Below are 19,025 nucleotides of genomic sequence, written 5' to 3' on the forward strand. Positions count from 1 at the left end.
TTTTGGGTGGCTTGCGACCTAAAATCCAAGTACATTTGCAATGTCTTCCCATATCTTGGCAAGGACCCCAGTCGTCCCACTGGGGAGAGACTTTCTGAAAATGTAGTAATGAGGCTGATGGAACCATTCCTAGACAAGGGCAGAAATGTTACCACGGACAATTTTTTTCACATCGCTTTCACTGGCACAAAAACTTCTTAGACGGAAAACCACCATCCTCGGCACAGTCAACAGGATTCGCAGGGAAATTCCTCAATCCACTAGACAGACAGATCGCAATGTATTCACCACTCAGGTATGTTGCAGGTCTTTTGTGGTTCTATGTTTATGTGTTTCATTGTGTGTAAAAGGGCTATGAAAATAACAATTTATCTTATTTCTTAGGTGTTTTCAACCTCTGCTGCCACGCTGACGGCGTATGCGGCCAAACGGAAGAAGACAGTCTATATTCTTAGTAGCATGCACAGCGTGGTTCAGACTGATAACACCACCAAAAGGAAGCCAAACACGGTCACCCTTTACAACAAAACAAAGTGTGGCGTGGATGTGATGGACCAGATGGTTCGGGAGTACACTGTCCGCAAAGGAACACGGCGCTGGCCAGTCGCCGTGTTTTATAACATGATTGACATGGCAGCACTGAATGCACATGTGCTGTATCAAGCATGCACCGGGACGAAGGAAAGACGGGTGGACTTCCTGGTGGCGCTTGCAACAGAGTTGGCTCACTCTCATGTAGCTGCGAAGAAGGCAAGAAAAGATCAGTTGCTTCGGGCAGAACCCTCCACACCGAGCCCTGGAAAAAGAGCCACGTGTCAGGTCAAACATAAATGCAAGAAAAATCAGGCCACTGTGCGATGTGTTCACTGCTACAGGTACACATGTGGTAAATGCAGACGACAGATACCGTGGCAGTGCCAGGATTGTGAGTGATTGCTGAAAATGTTGAAATGTACTCACTCACTTTTTATCATTATTTGTAAATATGTGTACAAATGGTTGGTTTTTTGTACTGTTTTCATCAATAAATGTCAGCAACAAAGGACATGTGTTGATTTCTCCCTAAGATGGCAAACTGAAACACTCCACTCCCAAACCCCCTCAATCACTCACCCCCACTCCCCTCCCTCCAGAATTCCTAGGTAACGACCTAATATACATATGAATGACTCCAGCATTTGACTGACTGCTCTCCGGCTTTTAAAGGTAGAAACGCAAAATGATGACTCCGCGGGGGTCTAAGGTAGAAAACCAAAATGACTGCTCTCCGGGAGTCTAAGTGTATTAATGAAATGTTCTTTATTTTTTGTGTTGAAAGGTTTTTCACCTACCTACCTATCCACTATCTAACTAGCTGTTCAAAATAAAGTGAGTGAAACCCAAAGTCTGGTCTTTTTCAAGTGTGGGCACCTCACAGACAGAACACTTGACAAGCAGTGATAAGAATGATGAACATGTCTCTCAGTGTGTCACTTGCAGATGGGGAAATAGACCTGGATCAATTTCCCACATGCAGCGGTCGGAAGAAAATTATAGGTTAACATCTTTAGAAACACTCAGGCCGAGTTTTGACTGAATTGTTTACAGCTTCACTTCTATGTGTTAATTGCCCCTTGGGGATAAATAAAGTCATTCTGATTCCTCATCCTGAAAAGCGAGCTCCAAGGACGCTAACTTCTCCTTGAAGACAAGAAATGCAGTTCCAGAAAGCAACAACATGGCAGTCCAAGAGACAACAGCAGTCTTGAGCAGAGAGACCCAGCAGCAGCAGTACAGGGAGTGCAGAATTATTAGGCAAATGAGTATTTTGTCCACATCATCCTCTTCATGCATGTTGTCTTACTCCAAGCTGTATAGGCTCGAAAGCCTACTACCAATTAAGCATATTAGGTGATGTGCATCTCTGTAATGAGAAGGGGTGTGGTCTAATAATAATAATGGATTGGATTTATATAGCGCTTTTCAAGGCACCCAAAGCGCTTTACAATACCACTATTCATTCACTCTCACATTCATACACTGGTGGAGGCAAGCTACAGTTGTAGCCACAGCTGCCCTGGGGCAGACTGACAGAAGCGAGGCTGCCATATCGCGCCATCGGCCCCTCTGGCCAACACCAGTAGGCAAGTAGGGTAAAGTGTCTTGCCCAGGGACACAACGACCAGGACAGAGAGCCCAGGGATCGGCGACCTTCCGGTTACAGATGCGATTCCCAACCCCCTGAGCCACGGTCGCCCTTTAGGACCGTGACATCAACACCCTATATCAGGTGTGCATAATTATTAGGCAACGTCCTTTCCTTTGGCAAAATGGGTCAAAAGAAGGACTTGACAGACTCAAATAGTGAGATATCTTGCAGAGGGATGCAGCAGTCTCAAAATTGCAAAGCTTCTGAAGCGTGATCATCGAACAATCAAGCGTTTCATTCAAAATAGTCAACAGGGTCGCAAGAAGCGTGTGGAAAAACCAAGGCGCAAAATAACTGCCCATGAACTGAGAAAAGTCAAGCGTGCAGCTGCCAAGATGCCACTTGCCACCAGTTTGGCCATATTTCAGAGCTGCAACATCACTGGAGTGCCCAAAAGCACAAGGTGTGCAATACTCAGAGACATGGCCAAGGTAAGAAAGGCTGAAAGACGACCACCACTGAACAAGACACACAAGCTGAAACGTCAAGACTGGGCCAAGAAATATCTCAAGACTGGTTTTTCTAAGGTTTTATGGACTGATGAAATGAGAGAGTCTTGATGGGCCAGATGGATGGGCCCGTGGCTGGATTGGTAAAGGGCAGATAGCTCCAGTCCCACTCAGACGCCAGCAAGGTGGAGGTGGAGTACTGGTTTGGGCTGGTATCATCAAAGATGAGCTTGTGGGGCCTTTTCGGGTTGAGGATGGAGTCAAGCTCAACTCCCAGTCCTACTGCCAGTTTCTGGAAGACACCTTCTTCAAGCAGTGGTACAGGAAGAAGTCTGCATCCTTCAAGAAAAACATGATTTTCATGCAGGACAATGCTCCATCACACGCGTCCAAGTACTCCACAGCGTGTCTGGCAAGAAAGGGTATAAAAGAAGAAAAACTAATGACATGGCCTCCTTGTTCACCTGATCTGAACCCCATTGAGAACCTGTGGTCCATCATCAAATGTGAGATTTACAAGGAGGTGCCTCGGGAAAACGGGTAGCAACACACATCAGCTTTTAATTTCATGTCTAAGATTTTTGCTCAAGTTTTGCAATCACTTGGCATTAAACATCAGAAATCTAGTGCCTATCATCCGGAGTCACAAGGTGCGCTTGAGCGGTTTCATCAGACGTTGAAATTTATGATGCGGAAATTTTGCCTTGAGTCTGAAAAGGAGTGGGATGAGGGGTTGCCGCTGCTCCTTTTAGCTGTGAGGGAAAGCGTGCAGGAGTCGCTAGGATTTAGCCCTGTTGAGCTGGTGTTCGGTCACACAGTGCGTGGCCCGTTGCGACTGCTCAAGGAGAACTTCCTGTCTGACACAGATGCTCCTAAGGAAATTTGTTAGATTATGTGAGTTCTTTTAGAGAGCGTTTGCATAAGGCATGTGCAATCGCACACAATGCTCTCGTTGCAGCGCAGGGTAAGATGAAGAGGAAGTTTGATGTGAAAGCTGTGCAGAGGAAATTTGAGGTTGGTGATAAAGTTTTAACACTTCTACCGGTCCCTGGATCTTCCCTCCAGGCAAAGTTCAGTGGTCCATATACGGTGCAGGCGAAATTGAGTGACACGGATTATGTCATTGACACCCCAGAGCGAAGGAAAAAGTGTCGTGTGTGTCATATTAATATGATGAAGCCCTACTTTGCTGGTGGTGTGTCAACAGTTGCGACTGTGGGGGTGCCAGGTTCCGAAGCCCAGTATGACCCAGTAGGTGATGATTTGGTTTTCGGTTGTGCTGTGGGCTGCGCACGACTTAGGAATTCTGAAATTCTATGTGATTTAAGGTCATATTTAACTGAGGTAGATGATGATGTCCGAAATGACGTGTGTCGGTTGATTGAGAATCATCCTAATCTTTTCTCGGACACTCCATCCTGTACCACCGTGTTGGAGCATGATATCGATGTGGGGGACCATCCTCCAATCAAACAACATGCCTACCAGGTGAATCCCACTAAACGTGCTCTTTCCCAGACAGAAGTCTCTTATCTGTTGGAAAATTGTCTTGCTGTCCCTAGCTCTAGTGCGTGGAGTTCCCCGTGTCTCCTAGTGCCTAAAGCGGATAAGACCCCACAGTTTTGTACAGATTTTCGGAAGGTGAACAGTGTGACCAAACCTGACTCCTATCCTCTTCCCAGAATGGAGGATTGTGTCAATAGTAACGAACGTCACAGAACCGACCCTAAGCTGGACTTGTTAAAGGGCTATTGGCAAGTTCCTCTAACATCACGTGCGGCCGAGATCTCTGCTTTTGTTACTCCTGACCATTTTCTCCAGTACACTGTCATGCCTTTCGGGTTGCGCAACGCTCCCGCCACATTCCAACGGCTCATGAATATCGTGTTGGGCGGCGTCCGCAAGTGTGAACATGACTGTCCAAAACATCTAGAAAGGAGATGTCTTTGATTTTGGGAAGGGGGGTGTTACGGCTGTGGCCATGAGGACCCTGTGTGGGCTGTTTTCTTTCTGTGTTTCTGTACTGTGCTTAAGACTCTTTCCAGGTCCCTCCCCTAATGAAGAGTAGTGAGCGGCTGATTGGACCATGGAGCGGGTGACTACCTTCAAAAAGCCGCTCTGACAGCTCCACAGAGAGAGGGAGAGAGAGTGGAGCGAGCGAGTAGCTTGGCAGCCGGCGCGGCCCTGACCCTGGTTTTCCCAGCCTGTACTTTTATTGTGTACTTGTGTGAGCGTGAACTGCTGGAGCCGCTCCTGGTGCATTAGCTGAGAGCTTAGGCACTCTTGGGCTGAAGCGGAAGGGGTGAGCCGCCTTTTCTTTTGGAATCGTTTTCTCCTGTTTTCCGGGTTAGGGAGCGAAGGATAGCGCTGTCATTTGTTTGTTCTGTTTCTTTCCTAGGGTTTAGTTAGTTTTCTTTGGTGGGACTTAGTTGGTTTTGTTTATTATTTTGGCCTGGGCTCACCCTGGAGCTATGCTTCTTTTCCTTAAATAAAATCACCTTTTTACTCACAACTGGTTTGGGATGTTTGGCTTGGGAACCAGGGCGGGGATTTGTCTCTCTCTCTCCTCCAACCTTATGTGCGTCCCTACACGCCTAGACTAAGGGCGTAACAGGAGGGAAAACAGTACACCTCTCTGAACAGTGTCTGGGAGGCTGTGGTTGCTGCTGCACGCAATGTTGATGGAGAACAGATCAAAACACTGACAGAATCCATGGATGGCAGGCTTTTGAGTGTCCTTGCAAAGAAAGGTGGCTATATTGGTCGCTGATTTGTTTTTGTTTTTGAATGTCAGAAATGTATATTTGTGAATGTGGAGATGTTATATTGGTTTCACTGGTAAAAATAAATAATTGAAATGGGTATATATTTGTTTTTTGTTAAGTTGCCTAATAATTATGCACAGTAATAGTCACCTGCACACACAGATATCCCCCTAAAATAGCTAAAACTAAAAACAAACTAAAAACTACTTCCAAAAACATTCAGCTTTGATATTAATGAGTTTTTTGGGTTCATTGAGAACATGGTTGTTGTTCAAGAATAAAATGATTCCTCAAAAATACAACTTGCCTAATAATTCTGCACTCCCTGTATGTGCAAAACGGCATCTGAGAGAAAGGGAACCCATCTTCTGATTGGATGGATGGACATGCGTTTCCAGCAAGCTGCAACTTCACTGTGTGTGACTGGTCTTTGAGAAGACTGTCTGAGTTTGACATTTTCCATGTTTGGAGTGAAATGGCAATGAACGAGACAGTGGGGACTGCACAGGACAAAGCTGAAGCTGGAATGCTGCAAGGGGGAGAGGAGATCAAAGTGGACAGAGCAGGTGAGGACCCAGAGGAATGCTGTTGTTTAGAGTGGGAAATTAAATTTGGGTTGGCGAACCTGGGAGGAAAATGACTGCTTTAAGTGGGAAAATTGAGAAGGAGTCTAAGACACTGCAGAGAGAAAGGTACACAAAATCACACACAAACAGAAAATGCATTAACCATACTAACACATACAATGAAACTCATGAAGACCAGACAGCATCTTCAGCATGTTACTGTTTGTCATCTTGTCCAGTTCACTTAGTAAGATGAGAAGTGATACATAGACCACTGGACTGATATTATAGTAGGACAGATGATTAAATTATAGCAGGGGCAAACAGAATGCTGAAGAGGGGTCTGAATGAGTGAGGCTAATAGGTTGTTGAGTTTCTTGTTTCTGATGTGTGGAGGAAAGTTTTAACATGGCACACACCTGATTACATCAGAAGAAACTCGTGATCTAATAAGACATTAGGGTTATTTTGTGAGGTGTGTGGCTGATGGATGCTTTGAGATAATCTCTGTCGTTTGAGAGATCTGCACGATTAGAACAGAAAGCGCTATACAACATGTTGTCGGGAAAACGGTCGCAAAGTGAGCTTTTCCATATTAAAATGGGCTCGGGGGAAAGCCACTTATTTGGGACAATCAGAGAGCAAGTCCCGGTTTAAAAGGATTCTTTTTACTTTCTAAAGTGGCGTCATATTGCTGAAAGTGGGAACGAAATGCGACAAGATGCAAATGCTACTATCAGCAATGAATAATAAAAAAAATGGGGAACTGACTGGACTGACAAAAGTTTGACAGAAGTTGACTGACTTAGCACCAACATGCAGGATTGCACCTCCACCCAGATGTGAAGGGTGGATGTATGGATGTGTGTTTCTTTATTGCAGGAGCAGGAGGATGACAGAGACCAGAGGGGGAGATTTTAGGGTCACATGAGAGTGTGGGCCCTGCAGACTTTAACCTTTAACTGCTACTTTTCTGGGTAACTGATGTTGTGTGAGGAAACTGTGTTTACAGCCTGTGTGTTGGTTATGCTATTACACTGTGTTGTTGAGAAAATGTTGAATGTTACAGCAGGGGAATGAGCATTCAATGTGAGACACATACTGTGTTGAAACCAATGTCACTCTTTTCACGGCAGATTGTTAACTTTCTGGCCTTTTACAGCACCTCTGGAATCTGGTGACCCATGCCTGACCTCCAGGATGCTGCTGCTGATGTTTGTTTCTCTCTAAGAGCGCTTGTGGAGGATTCAGCACAGACAGACAAGTGACAACAGAGCAGATGTGCAGTGATTATAGAACATTTTAGTGTTCGGCTCATTATCTGACCATCATTGAGCTCATAGAGGTAAAATAAGTGAGTGACATTGCTTAAGGAAAGCGTCATGGTCCTGAGTCTCCTGACTCAGTGTTTTGTGTTTCTTTATGCTTTTGTTTATCCTGAGTATGTACTCCGTTATGATTTGCATTTGTTAGGTTTGTGTTCTGTGCCTGCCCTGGTCCCACTTCTGTGTTCCACGGTGTTCTGTTCCTCCGTCTGCGTCTCTCTGCCCCGCACCCCGTTTCTTATGATCTCAGGTTTGTCATTTAGTTTACCCAGTTCAGGTTTCTCCAGTCATTTGTCATTCCTCACTGCCTGTTTTGTCTTTCCGTTACTGGTAAATAAACGTCACTAGCATTATCATCTACTGCCTGCATTTTGGGTCCTTTCTCCCTCCAACACCACACGGCTCACCTCGGCAGCCGTGACAGAAAGTCAATGATTAGAGTAGTGTGGAATAAGCACAGCACAAATTCTATTCAAAGCAAAAAATAAAGACCTGCCAAGAAATATTCAGAGTATGGTTTTTTTGAAAGAAGGAAGTTATAATTTAAGGGGTTTTTGTAACTTCAAAACAATGAAGGTACGTACTACAAGAAAAGGCTTTTGTGTTTCTGTTCATGGAGTGAAACTATGGAACAGTCTGAAAATGGAATTAAAGCAACGTCCAAACATAAAACTGTTCAAAAAGAGTTATAAAAATATGATCTTTTTGAACTATAAAGAAAAGGAAAATATTGAAATTAATTGAATGTCTCTATTTAAAAAAAAACAAAAAAAAAACAAACTCATGATGTGATATTATAGTATATAGTATATCAGAAATTTGTTCACTATTTTTATTACAAATTATATCAGTAAGGAAGCTGACTAAATATTAACTGATAATTTATGGTAAAGGGGTGGGATTAAATAAAGTGTTTACTTCCTCCCTTTCAACATGTAAATTAATCAGAATGGTTTTTTTTGTATGTATTTTTTTCTCTCTTATTTTCTTTTCTAAATGTACCTGTATATTGTTCACATGTTGAAATAAATTACCAATCAATCAAACACATGGGATGAGCCATGATTTGGAGAAATTATGGTGATAGTTGTGGTTTAATGATTTGGAATAAACTGTGTTGACACTTGTCTCTGTGGCGCTGAGTGCTTTATTATTATGAGCTACAGTTGCTTGCAATTGTGAAGTTTGTTTTAACTTACAGAGTTTGTCTTACAGGCAATAATGACAGTCTGTTAAGTTGAACAGACTTAACATTTAACCATTGGCTAATGTTTTTCCTTAATACAGGGTAGTGTTATGATCCAGTGATGTGTTTGTTTTGTGTTACTCCTCCCACCAGAGGATGGCTGTGGGTATCTTTTCCCTTTTTTTTTTTCCTAGGAGGTGGACACCTGGGCGTGGCTGTTAGGGATCTGGGTGGAATCTCTGCCTATCCTCGGATTGGATAATTGATGGATCACCTCCAGTATTTAACTACCGGATGACAGCCACCTGGCCCCTCTCCCCGAACCTCCACCACTTAACCAAGAACCTGTGTGTTGATTTACTGCAGTGTAGAGTTTTGGTGTGTATGTCTGGCATTATTATGTCCATTTTGTAAATAGCTGTAAATAGATTTGTCAAGTAGTGATCGTACGTTTTGTTCACTTCGTATATATCCTTCACTGCAGCAGCGTAGTAGGCGTGAGAAGCCATTTTTGTTGAATAAGTTTTCTCCTGTTTTCTCATTAGAAAGCTAGGTAAGTGAATTGTCTTTTGTTTGGTTTTTTTCACATTGTGTAGGGAAGCGCAGGGACCACGAGGGAGTTTTGTTTGTTATTTTTGGCATCGCTCACTGCCGAAGTAAATAAATGGCTGCTTAGCACTTTAAAAGGTATCATTGTTGGTGTTCTTGCTTGGGTGGGGTGTGGATGGGCAAACTTCTTGTTGTGTTTAATTACTTGCCTAGACTAAAAACGTAACAGTAGAGATGGACCGATCCGATATTACATATCGGTCCGATACCGACCTAAATTACTGGATCGGATATCGGAGAAAAATAAAAAATGTAATCGATCCATTAAATATCACGAAAGCACCTCACAAAACTTGCAACACGCCGTAACTCACCTCAGAACGTTAGCACGTCGGAGCAGTATGCATCACGTAATAGAGCGGCTGTGGCATGTGGGACCTGTCGGTGGTCTGGATAGCATTTGGAGCTTCGCTAGCAACCCGGCATTTCATCTCCGACAAAGTTATCCCCGAGAGAAGTAAAGCAAGTGTGTAAGTCCATCTCTGAATGTTTGTAAAGCATTCCTGCGTTAAGCTTAACAAGCGATATATGGAGTGACTGCCTCTTCTTGCTGCTACTTCAATCATGAAACTGCTTAATGATCAGCTGATCGGCTTTTCTGTCGCGAGTCCGTGTCTCTAGTTTGTTTTTGGCCTACTTTGCACCAGAAAGAGGAAACCAGCGGCTGAACAACAGCAGCACGTTTAAGCTTGATCAGCTGTTGTTAGAATTTATTTAATATTACTTTCTACACCAGGATCTTTTTCTACGTAGCTGACGCTGGTAACTGTGCAGGGGCGGATCTAGCAAAGTTTAGCCAGGGGGGCCGATAGGGCATTAACAGGGAAAAGGGGGCACAAAGACATACTTTTCTTTCTTATTCTCATTTAAAATGTCGAGCTTTTAATTAATAATAATAATAATAATAATAATTGGATTTATATAGCGCTTTTCAAGGCACCCAAAGCGCTTTACAATGCCACTATTCATTCACTCTCACATTCACACACTGGTGGAGGCAAGCTACGGTTGTAGCCACAGCTGCCCTGGGGCAGACTGACAGAAGCGAGGCTGCCATATCGCGCCATCGGCCCCTCTGGCCAACACCAGTAGGCAAGTAGGGTAAAGTGTCTTGCCCAAGGACACAACGACCAGGACAGAGAGCCCCGGGATCGAACCGGCGACCTTCCGGTTACAGATACGCTTCCCAACCCCCTGAGCCACGGTCGCCCCCAATTATCTGACTCTTACACCCAAAGTTTTAATTTGATGTAAAATGAATAGAAGTCAATTACTGTGTATAGTGACTATTAAGTCTAATATATATACCCTAGTAAGCTATAGTACTTTTTCCTTTGGAAAGGTACCATCTGTGCAGTCTGCAATTTTGTTGAAGAAAGATGTTGAATCTATTTAATATTTCTTGAAAAATAATTTATTTCTGTGCATTTTTTTTCACACTGCATCAAATTAAGGTTGATTACGTCGATTAAGCATCATGAGGTGGAGCGTGAGGGGTGGTTCCCTATTTTTTATTTATTTATTTTTGTTGTTGCTGGGAGTTGGAACCCTATTAGTTAGGGTGCTTAATATTTACGCTAAGTACTCTTTAAAATACCAGAATAGGGAGGATGGTGTAGGTTTAAGTTTATTAGATTGATCAGTATTGCTGAACTATGAAATATTTTTTTTTGCATACAGGTATAACAGAATAGCTTTAGTGTAGTTGTTGTTTTAAACTTGAGTATGAACTTATACAAAATGCAGCAAGATATTTAAAAAAAACAGTTTTGTTGATTAAAAAACACTATATCGGATTCATATCGGTATCAGCAGATATCCAAATTTATGATATCGGTATCGGTATCGGACATAAAAAAGTGGTATCGTGCCATCTCTAATACAGGGTTACAGGTTTGTAGTGGAGCTACTCCAAGGGAGAAGCCCTAAGAATTTTTAAGTGAGAATGTGAAACTGTTTTGTGCATCTCTAATTGTGTGGAGTTGATGCATGGCAAGGACCATGAGGCAAAAGAGGGTTTTTGGGGAGTTTTCATTTTTTAAATTGCAGGTGGCATGAGATGAAGTGATGGAAGAAGAGGCTGAGACGCAGATGGAAGCTGAGACCAGGAGAGAGGCTTCAAGAGGATCAGTGAGGAGCAGAGACCACTTCCAGCACAGCTGACAACCCACAGAGGGCTGTGCCGCTGGGCTCCCTAGAGATCATCGAAAGGAGATTGTGGACAGCAGCAAAATCCAAAATAAAGTGAAAGAGGTTCGACGTTGACGGTGAGGAAGCAAGCAAGCAAGCAAGCAATTTATTTATATAGCGCTTTCAGATCAGCCACCAGCTGAACACAAAGTGCTGTACACTTGACATGCCAAACATGATACATTGAGCATGTTAAAAAAAAAAAAAATAAATGAGAAAAAAAAAAAAAAATAAAAATGAGAAAAAAAAAAAAAATATATATATATATATATATATATATTAAAAAAAAAAAAAACACATTTAAAACAATAAAATCAGGGTCAGACTGTGTCATAAGCCAAAGAGTAAAAATGGGTTTTAAGATGTGTTTTAAAAGTGGACAGTGAAGGGGCCTCTCTAATGTGCTGGGAAAGATTGTTCCACAGATTAGGAGCAGCAATAGAGAAGGCCCGATCCCCTCTGAGCTTTCTCTTGGACCTGGGTACCTCCAGGAGCAGCTTGTCAGCTGACCTGAGAGACCTGGGGGGTGAGTAAGGATGCAGAAGCTCAGAGAGGTAAGTTGGGGCAAGACCATTTAAACACAAACATGAGAATTTTAAAATGAACTCTAAGATATACAGGCAGCCAATGGAGTGAAGCCAGGATGGGAGTTATTTGCTCTCTTTTACGAGTTCTGGTTAAAAGTCGTGCAGCAGAATTTTGGACCAGCTGCAGACGAGAGAGAAGATGCTGACTAACTCCACAATATAGTGCATTACAGTAATCTAAACGACATGAAATAAAAGCATGGATTACCGTTTCAAGATGCGGCCTGGATAATAATAATGGGTTGGATTTATATAGCGCTTTTCAAGGCACCCAAAGCGCTTTACAATACCACTATTCAATCACTCTCACATTCATACACTGGTGGAGGCAAGCTACAGTTGTAGCCACAGCTGCCCTGGGGCAGACTGACAGAAGCGAGGCTGCCATATCGCGCCATCGGCCCCTCTGGCCAACACCAGTAGGCAGTAGGGTAAAGTGTCTTGCCCAGGGACACAACGACCAGGACAGAGAGCCCAGGGATCGAACCGGCGACCTTCCGGTTACAGATGCGATTCCCAACCCCCTGAGCCACGGTCGCGGATAAAATAGGTCTTATCTTTGCCAAGCGCCTTAGATGATAAAAACTGGACTTGACACAACCCCTAATTTGACTGTCTAATTTAAAATCACTGTCCATCTTAAAACCCAGGTTTGTAGCAACAGATTTAAAATACTCTGCCAGGGGTCCCAAATCAATAGCGGAGGGTTCACAAGGTCCACTAGGACCAAACAGAATGACCTCAGTTTTGCTGGAATTGCATCTTAGAAAGTTTAGGGACATCCAAGATTTAATGTCTTCTAGACATGCTAAAAGTGGCTTAATAGAGAAGGCCTCTTTCTGCTTCAGAGGCAGATAGATCTGACAGTCGTCAGCATAGCAGTGGAAGGATATTCCATGCCTTCTGAGGATGGTTCCCAGGGGCTGTAAATATAATGAAAAAAGAAGAGGCCCTAAAATTGAGCCCTGCGGGACCCCAGACTGAAAAGTGGCAGAGGAAGACTCATACCCTAAAAAGTTAACACTAAAAGTTCTGTCACAAAGATAAGACCTAAACCAAGACAACTAGAGTGTAAGATTTGCTCTACCCTAAACCTTCAGGGTAGAGCAAGAAACCGAGGGATGAAGGGAGCGTGCCAAGCGACAGCGCAGAAGGAGATCAGCGATGAAATTATGACTCTGTAAACAGCACAGACACCAGAAGCTGTGACTGTGACGGGAAATGACTGACAGCAATTTCCCCAGGAGGATCACCTAATGCTGTTTCACTGTGCCATGCAGACTTTGACACTCTGAAGAGGTTTCCTGTGTGTCATTGTTGTTGTCATTTGCATCATGAGCACTTCTACAAAGCTGGCTGAAATTTTGATGACTGTATCACCCCACAGGAAGAACGCCTGAAGTCAGGAGATGGGGGTTGATAGAGGCCATAAAAAGGAAGTGCTGGTCCAACCCACAGTGAGGGGGCTGCTGACCAGGCCTACAGCTTTGAAGATAGCTCAGAAAGCCACCTGAATAGACAACAACACCAACTGCTGTGTTTGCATGCCCATGTGTACATACACTTGGACTCTGGCCGTATGGACAATGATACGAATGGAGAAAGCGCTGCAGAACTCAATGACTCTGCAGAGGAATCTACACCGGCAGGAAATGCACCACAAGGCTGGAATGATTTTGGAAGTGTTAATTCCTCTTTTTGGACTGTTAACTTTCATTTTCTTACTTGTAGGATGCAGTTTACCATGTGTGAGATCAATGAGAAATAGGATAACTGCTAACACATTTATCAACTGTTTGCTTTTACAGTAATATGAGGTGAATGATAGGACAGAGGATTTGTGTAAATGATGTATGGTTGAATAATTTAAAGGACAAAAAGGACAAACAGGACTGTTAGGGTGATTTTGATAATAGCTGTCATTGTTGTACTTAAATTCGTAAACTGCATGTTGAGATATTTTTCTGTTCCTCCATCAGCAGGAAGTCACACAAACACACACACGTGCTTGCACATGCACACACACACAGTGCCTGACACACCACAGGGGTTTTACAATGGGTGGTGCTTGTGTAAACGGTATGCATCTAATTAAAAGGTGGCAAGCAAAGGCTGGGGGCGGAGTCGTCTGAGTCAAGTGCAGAGTTGCAGCTCTGAGATCCGACCAGGCTTCCCTTTTAAGTTAAATACTGTTTAAGCTGATGTCTTGCTTTCTTCACAGGTGATAACTCTCTGAACCAGCGGGGCCTGCAAGCCCAGACCCAACATTTACATTTCTTCACTATTGAACAGCAGTTAGGCTTTTTAGTGACATCATCCTAAAACCCTCAAATATGGGTGACAATACTAAAAGGTCCTAAATGTGCTGGTGGCATCACCTCCCACTAATCTGAATTAGGGGTGGGTTCTGATTATCGATTTTCTGATTACAATCGATTCCAGTTTGAATAACGCAATATCGATTCATTAAATCCTGAATCGATTTTTACATATAAACGTATTTTACCTGAGACACCAGAATCTCAGGTTAAACCTCTCAAATTTCCAACAACCACCAAACAGCTAAAACAGTAAACGAGAGCAGGAACACGGATTCTGCACAAAGACGTAAACATAAAGCGCCGACGGATCAGGATCAGTGAGATGTCGACTTTCTCACCCGACGGCACAGACACGGTCGGGGCTGAATCAGCTCACTGATTCTGATGTTTCGGCGGGTCGAGCTTTGTGTTCACGTGCTAGATTCTGGAGCTGCAGGTTTTATTGCTCTCCAAACAACATTGACTGAACCAGCAGCAAAAGAAGATCCAAACTACAGATAAACATCGTCATGACTTCAGTCTGACTTTTGCTGCTTTGCTTCCACCACGATAAAAATCACACTTCCTGCACAGCTCTCTTTCTCTGTGTACTTGAAGAACAGTTTCCCATATGCTTGCTCATTACCAGTCTACCGTTGTTTACAGCGCTGTGGTTTTTCTTTTTACTTAGATGACTTCTGACAAGAAAGCCGCATTTCTGCTGTTCAATACTGAAGAAATGTAAACTTTTTAAAATGATCACAAATTGCAAAACTCTTAGCTGTGTCTGTAATCAAACCTCTGTAACTTTGTTTTTCCGTTTCATCCTCAGCTACTTTGACACAAAGACGTCTGCTGTGATGCTCACACCTCTGATCAAGTCTCAAACGTGTCAGCGTTGTTTTTATAGATATAAAAATATAGATATGTACTGATAAGTAATCAGAATTATAATATTTCTGACTGTCTGAGGCAAAATTTCCCCGATTCAAATCTAATCGAATTGAATTGATTCCAGAAATCAGTGACGATACCCAGCCATAATCTGAATACATTTGCTTACATGATATTATTCTTGTATTATCAAGAAAATTTAGTTCTCAGAGTACAAAAAGGCAATGGTGATGAGGTATGTTTACCTGGATTATCTGTCCCAGCAGTCCATCCTGTAGTCCAGCCCAGAGACAGCACAGTGTGTGAGGGAAGATGAGTCACAACAGAGAGGAAGGTGTGATGCTCCAGAGGTCCGATCTGCCCCCCAGGACCCGAGAAGATGTCTGCGTTGATCCACACAGGACGGTATGGCTCAGTCAGCACTTCCTGCAGCAGGACTAAAGATGTTGACACAGCCTCCATGCTATGTGGAGAGTATAGCTCAGCGTTAGCGTCACACAGACCCACACAGCATTGGTGGAACAGAACCTGCTTCTCACCTCTTAAAGTCCAGCTTTATCCCCTTGCCGTACTCTTTCACTCCCTCCAGCCATTCCCTCAGGGTGATGTCACTGTCTGTATCAGGGGGATGTGCCATGATTGGCTCTTTGGGATCACGACCTCTCAGGACAATGTCAGCTTCAATCATAAGAGAAGGACCTGAAAAACAGTTGTTGCCCATTAGAAACCGACTCGTATCTTTCTTAAGTATCATCCCAACGACAAACATCACTGAATATATCTTTTTATTTTCAGCCCAGAGGAGGTTAGCGCAGTATGACGAGCACACAGTCGCTCTGTGTGCAGCACGGCCACAAAGGGTCCTGATTTTATCTCCAGCTGTGGCCTCTGCGGGGAGTTTGTATGCTCTCCCTGTGCCTGTGTGGGTTTCTCCAGGGACTCTGGCCTCTTCCCACAGTCCAAACGTGGATTAAATGCTAGGTTAACTGGAAAATCTGGCTACGGATGTGAGACGGATAAAGTCCTCAAAGTGCACACAATGTAGTTAAAATGTGACTTGCAATCTAAAGTTCTTTGGTTAGTCAGTAAGACTAGAAAAGTGCTTTATAAAAAAAGAATGCATTACATTACAGTGTCCAGATTATTAGGCAGACCTGAGATGAATCACAGCTCACACACCAGCCCTCTAATCCATGTTACATATCATGAAGCCTCCTTCCTTCACAATAAAATGACATTTTATTTATTCAACACAAAATACAATAAGGACACGCTGTGGAAGAGAGCCGGAGATTAATAATAACTACTGATTAAATGTATCCACAAGTGGTGAGTAAAAACACTGAGTGCATCATGGGAAGCTCCCAGCAGCTCAGAGCCGCCGTTTGAGGAAGCAATGTGTTCCCATATTTCTGTAGAACAGACAGAGATTATAATGCATTCTAATATTTTTACTCTAAAATTAGTGTTTCTGTTGAAAAGTATGATAATTAATGTTAGCAGAGCTGCTCTGTGCAGCGTTATGGCATAATAATTTTAAGGGAGAATAAAAAGTCGACACACATATCTCATTCCTGACGGAGGACTCTACCACTACACTTCTCCAGTCCATTCACAGAGTCGTTGCATGGTAAAACATGGATAGGAAGTGGGCGGAGCCTTTTACCGTCATTTTATTACGACGCAAAGTACAAACACCTGTGGACACACAATCCAACACCCCCACTTGTACACAGGTTGGGGAAAAACAATCCTCCGAAAAAACATCTTACATTCCAAACACAAATACAGAGAATTTTTCTAACTTAGACTTTGAAACTGGTTTCGTCATCATATCTGCTACCATTGACTCAGTTGGACAGTAATCAATGAGCACTTTCCTTTCATGTACAGCTGACCTTATAAAATGATATTTCACATCAATTTGTTTATATCTTTGTCTGTTCACTGGATTTTTTGACAAAGCGATTGTTCCCTGATTGTCCTCCAATATCATAGGTATTTCATACTCAAACTCATCAAGATCTTGAATCAAATAAGTCAAATACATACATTCCTGAATTGTTGCTGCTAATGCCATGTATTCGGCTTCACAAGTTGATAGTGCTGTAGTTGTCTGCTTTTTGGTTTTCCATGATATCAAAGGACCATTTTCATTTAGGCTTACACAATAACCTGTCATACTGCGTCTATCAGAAACATCGGATGCCCAATCTGCATCACTGTATGCTTGTAGACCTAGTTTTCCACTTGAACATTTCCTAAAACACAGTTCTTTTCCTCGACTACCTTTTAGGTACCTCAGAACATGTTTCACTGCTGTCCAATCATCAACAGTTGGCGCATTGAAATGTTGTGACAGTTTGCTGACAACATAGCTTAAATCAGGTCGCGTACAATAGCTCAGATAAATAAGACATCCTACCGCTTCACGATATCTCCTCACATCTGGTAATGTCTCGAATTTATCAGAATGAGTCCATTTCTGTTCACAGGGTGTTAACCTTGGCTTACAGTTTTGCATGTTAAATCTCTTTAAAATGTTCTCAATATATATTTTCTGTGACATTCTGACACATTCTTTTTCTTGAAGAAAATCTATTCCTAGAAAATGGTTAAGTTTCCCCAGATCTTTCATTTGGAATTTAGAAGAGAGCATTTCTTTCACGCCTGAAAGCACATTTTCATTGTTAGCTGCAATGAGTAAATCATCCACCCACACTATGATGATTACTTTTTCACTTTCAGTTTCTTTTGAATACACACAATGATCAGCAGTATTTTGTCTAAATCCACAACTGCTTAAATAGTCATGTAAGGTTTGGTTCCAGTTACGACCCGATTGCTTCAGCCCATAAAGTGATTTCTTTAATCTGTACACCAGTTTATTAGTCTCACTTGATTCTGTCTCAAAACCTTCTGGTTGTTGTATATATATTTCTTCATTTATTGATGCGTGTAGATAGGCGGTTTTTACATCCATCTGGTGAACCAACATATCATCCTGAACCACTTTCTGCATCAAAACTCTCACACTCGATAAGTTAGCAGTCGGTGAAAAAGTCTCCTCATAATCAACTCCTTTTGTTTGACTAAAACCTTTAGCCACAAATCGAGCTTTATATCTGTCTGATCCGTCTGAGTTCTTTTTAACGGCATAAACCCATTTACCCCCCACTGCTTTCTTACCCTCTGGTAAAGTGGTTAAAGTAAATGTGTCATTCTCCTTAAGGGATTGGATTTCTTCATTCATCGCTTTTTCCCATTCTTTTGACTCACTTGACACAATAGCTTCGCTAAATGATGTGGGTATTTCACACAACAATCTGTAGCAATAATCAACACTGGTTTGCATCTGTTCATTTTCACACTCTTTCACATCCGTGATATAATCACTCAAATAATCAGGTCTCTTTCTGATTCTGGATGGATAACGTGTAGCTCCAGCATCTACTTTATCATCAGTTTTAACCTCGGACTCAGTTTGACTGCTTTCACTACCATCTGGAATATCCTCATCCTTCGTCTGTTTGGGTTCACCATCTTTTCTGGATTCATAAACCTCATCTTCATACATCTGATCACTCTGTGTTTGTTGATCCATTGTCGCGGGATTTAGTATTTTTATCAATCTGTGCTTTTCAACTTTCCCGGTTTTTGGGAAATAGATCAAATATGCTGGACTATTTTTGTCATATCCCAAGAAAACACCTTTGTCGCATCTTGGATCCAGCTTTCCCCTATTTTGTTTATAAGCATAGCACAATGATCCGAATTTTTTCATTCTAGAAAGATCAGGTCTTTTTCCAGTTAACATCTTATACGCTGTCTGACCTGTACGTTTGTTAAAACATCGGTTCCGAATCACTCCCGCGGTTTGTACTGCATATGGCCATAAAGACTTTGGCAATTCGCTCTCAACTAACATGCATCTCGCCATGTCAAAAAGTGTACGCCAGTTCCTCT

The 19,025-nt window shown here is 42.6% G+C and overlaps 1 protein-coding gene across 1 annotated transcript in view; it reads right to left on the reverse strand.

Annotated features, from left to right (window-relative positions):
• fam151b (family with sequence similarity 151 member B) overlaps window positions 1-19,025 on the reverse strand; it is a 38,751-nt gene that overhangs the window by 12,853 nt on the left and 6,873 nt on the right. Inside the window, exons 3-4 of the mRNA XM_024799116.2 lie at window positions 15,599-15,758; window positions 15,305-15,522 (exon numbers count right to left, since the gene is read on the reverse strand). Of these exons, the coding sequence (XP_024654884.1) occupies window positions 15,305-15,522; window positions 15,599-15,758 (378 nt within the window). The remainder of the gene's footprint in view (window positions 1-15,304; window positions 15,523-15,598; window positions 15,759-19,025) is intronic.

The sequence above is a fragment of the Maylandia zebra genome, linkage group LG12 (genome assembly GCF_041146795.1).
Source record: "Maylandia zebra isolate NMK-2024a linkage group LG12, Mzebra_GT3a, whole genome shotgun sequence".
Taxonomy (NCBI): Eukaryota; Metazoa; Chordata; class Actinopteri; order Cichliformes; family Cichlidae; genus Maylandia; species Maylandia zebra.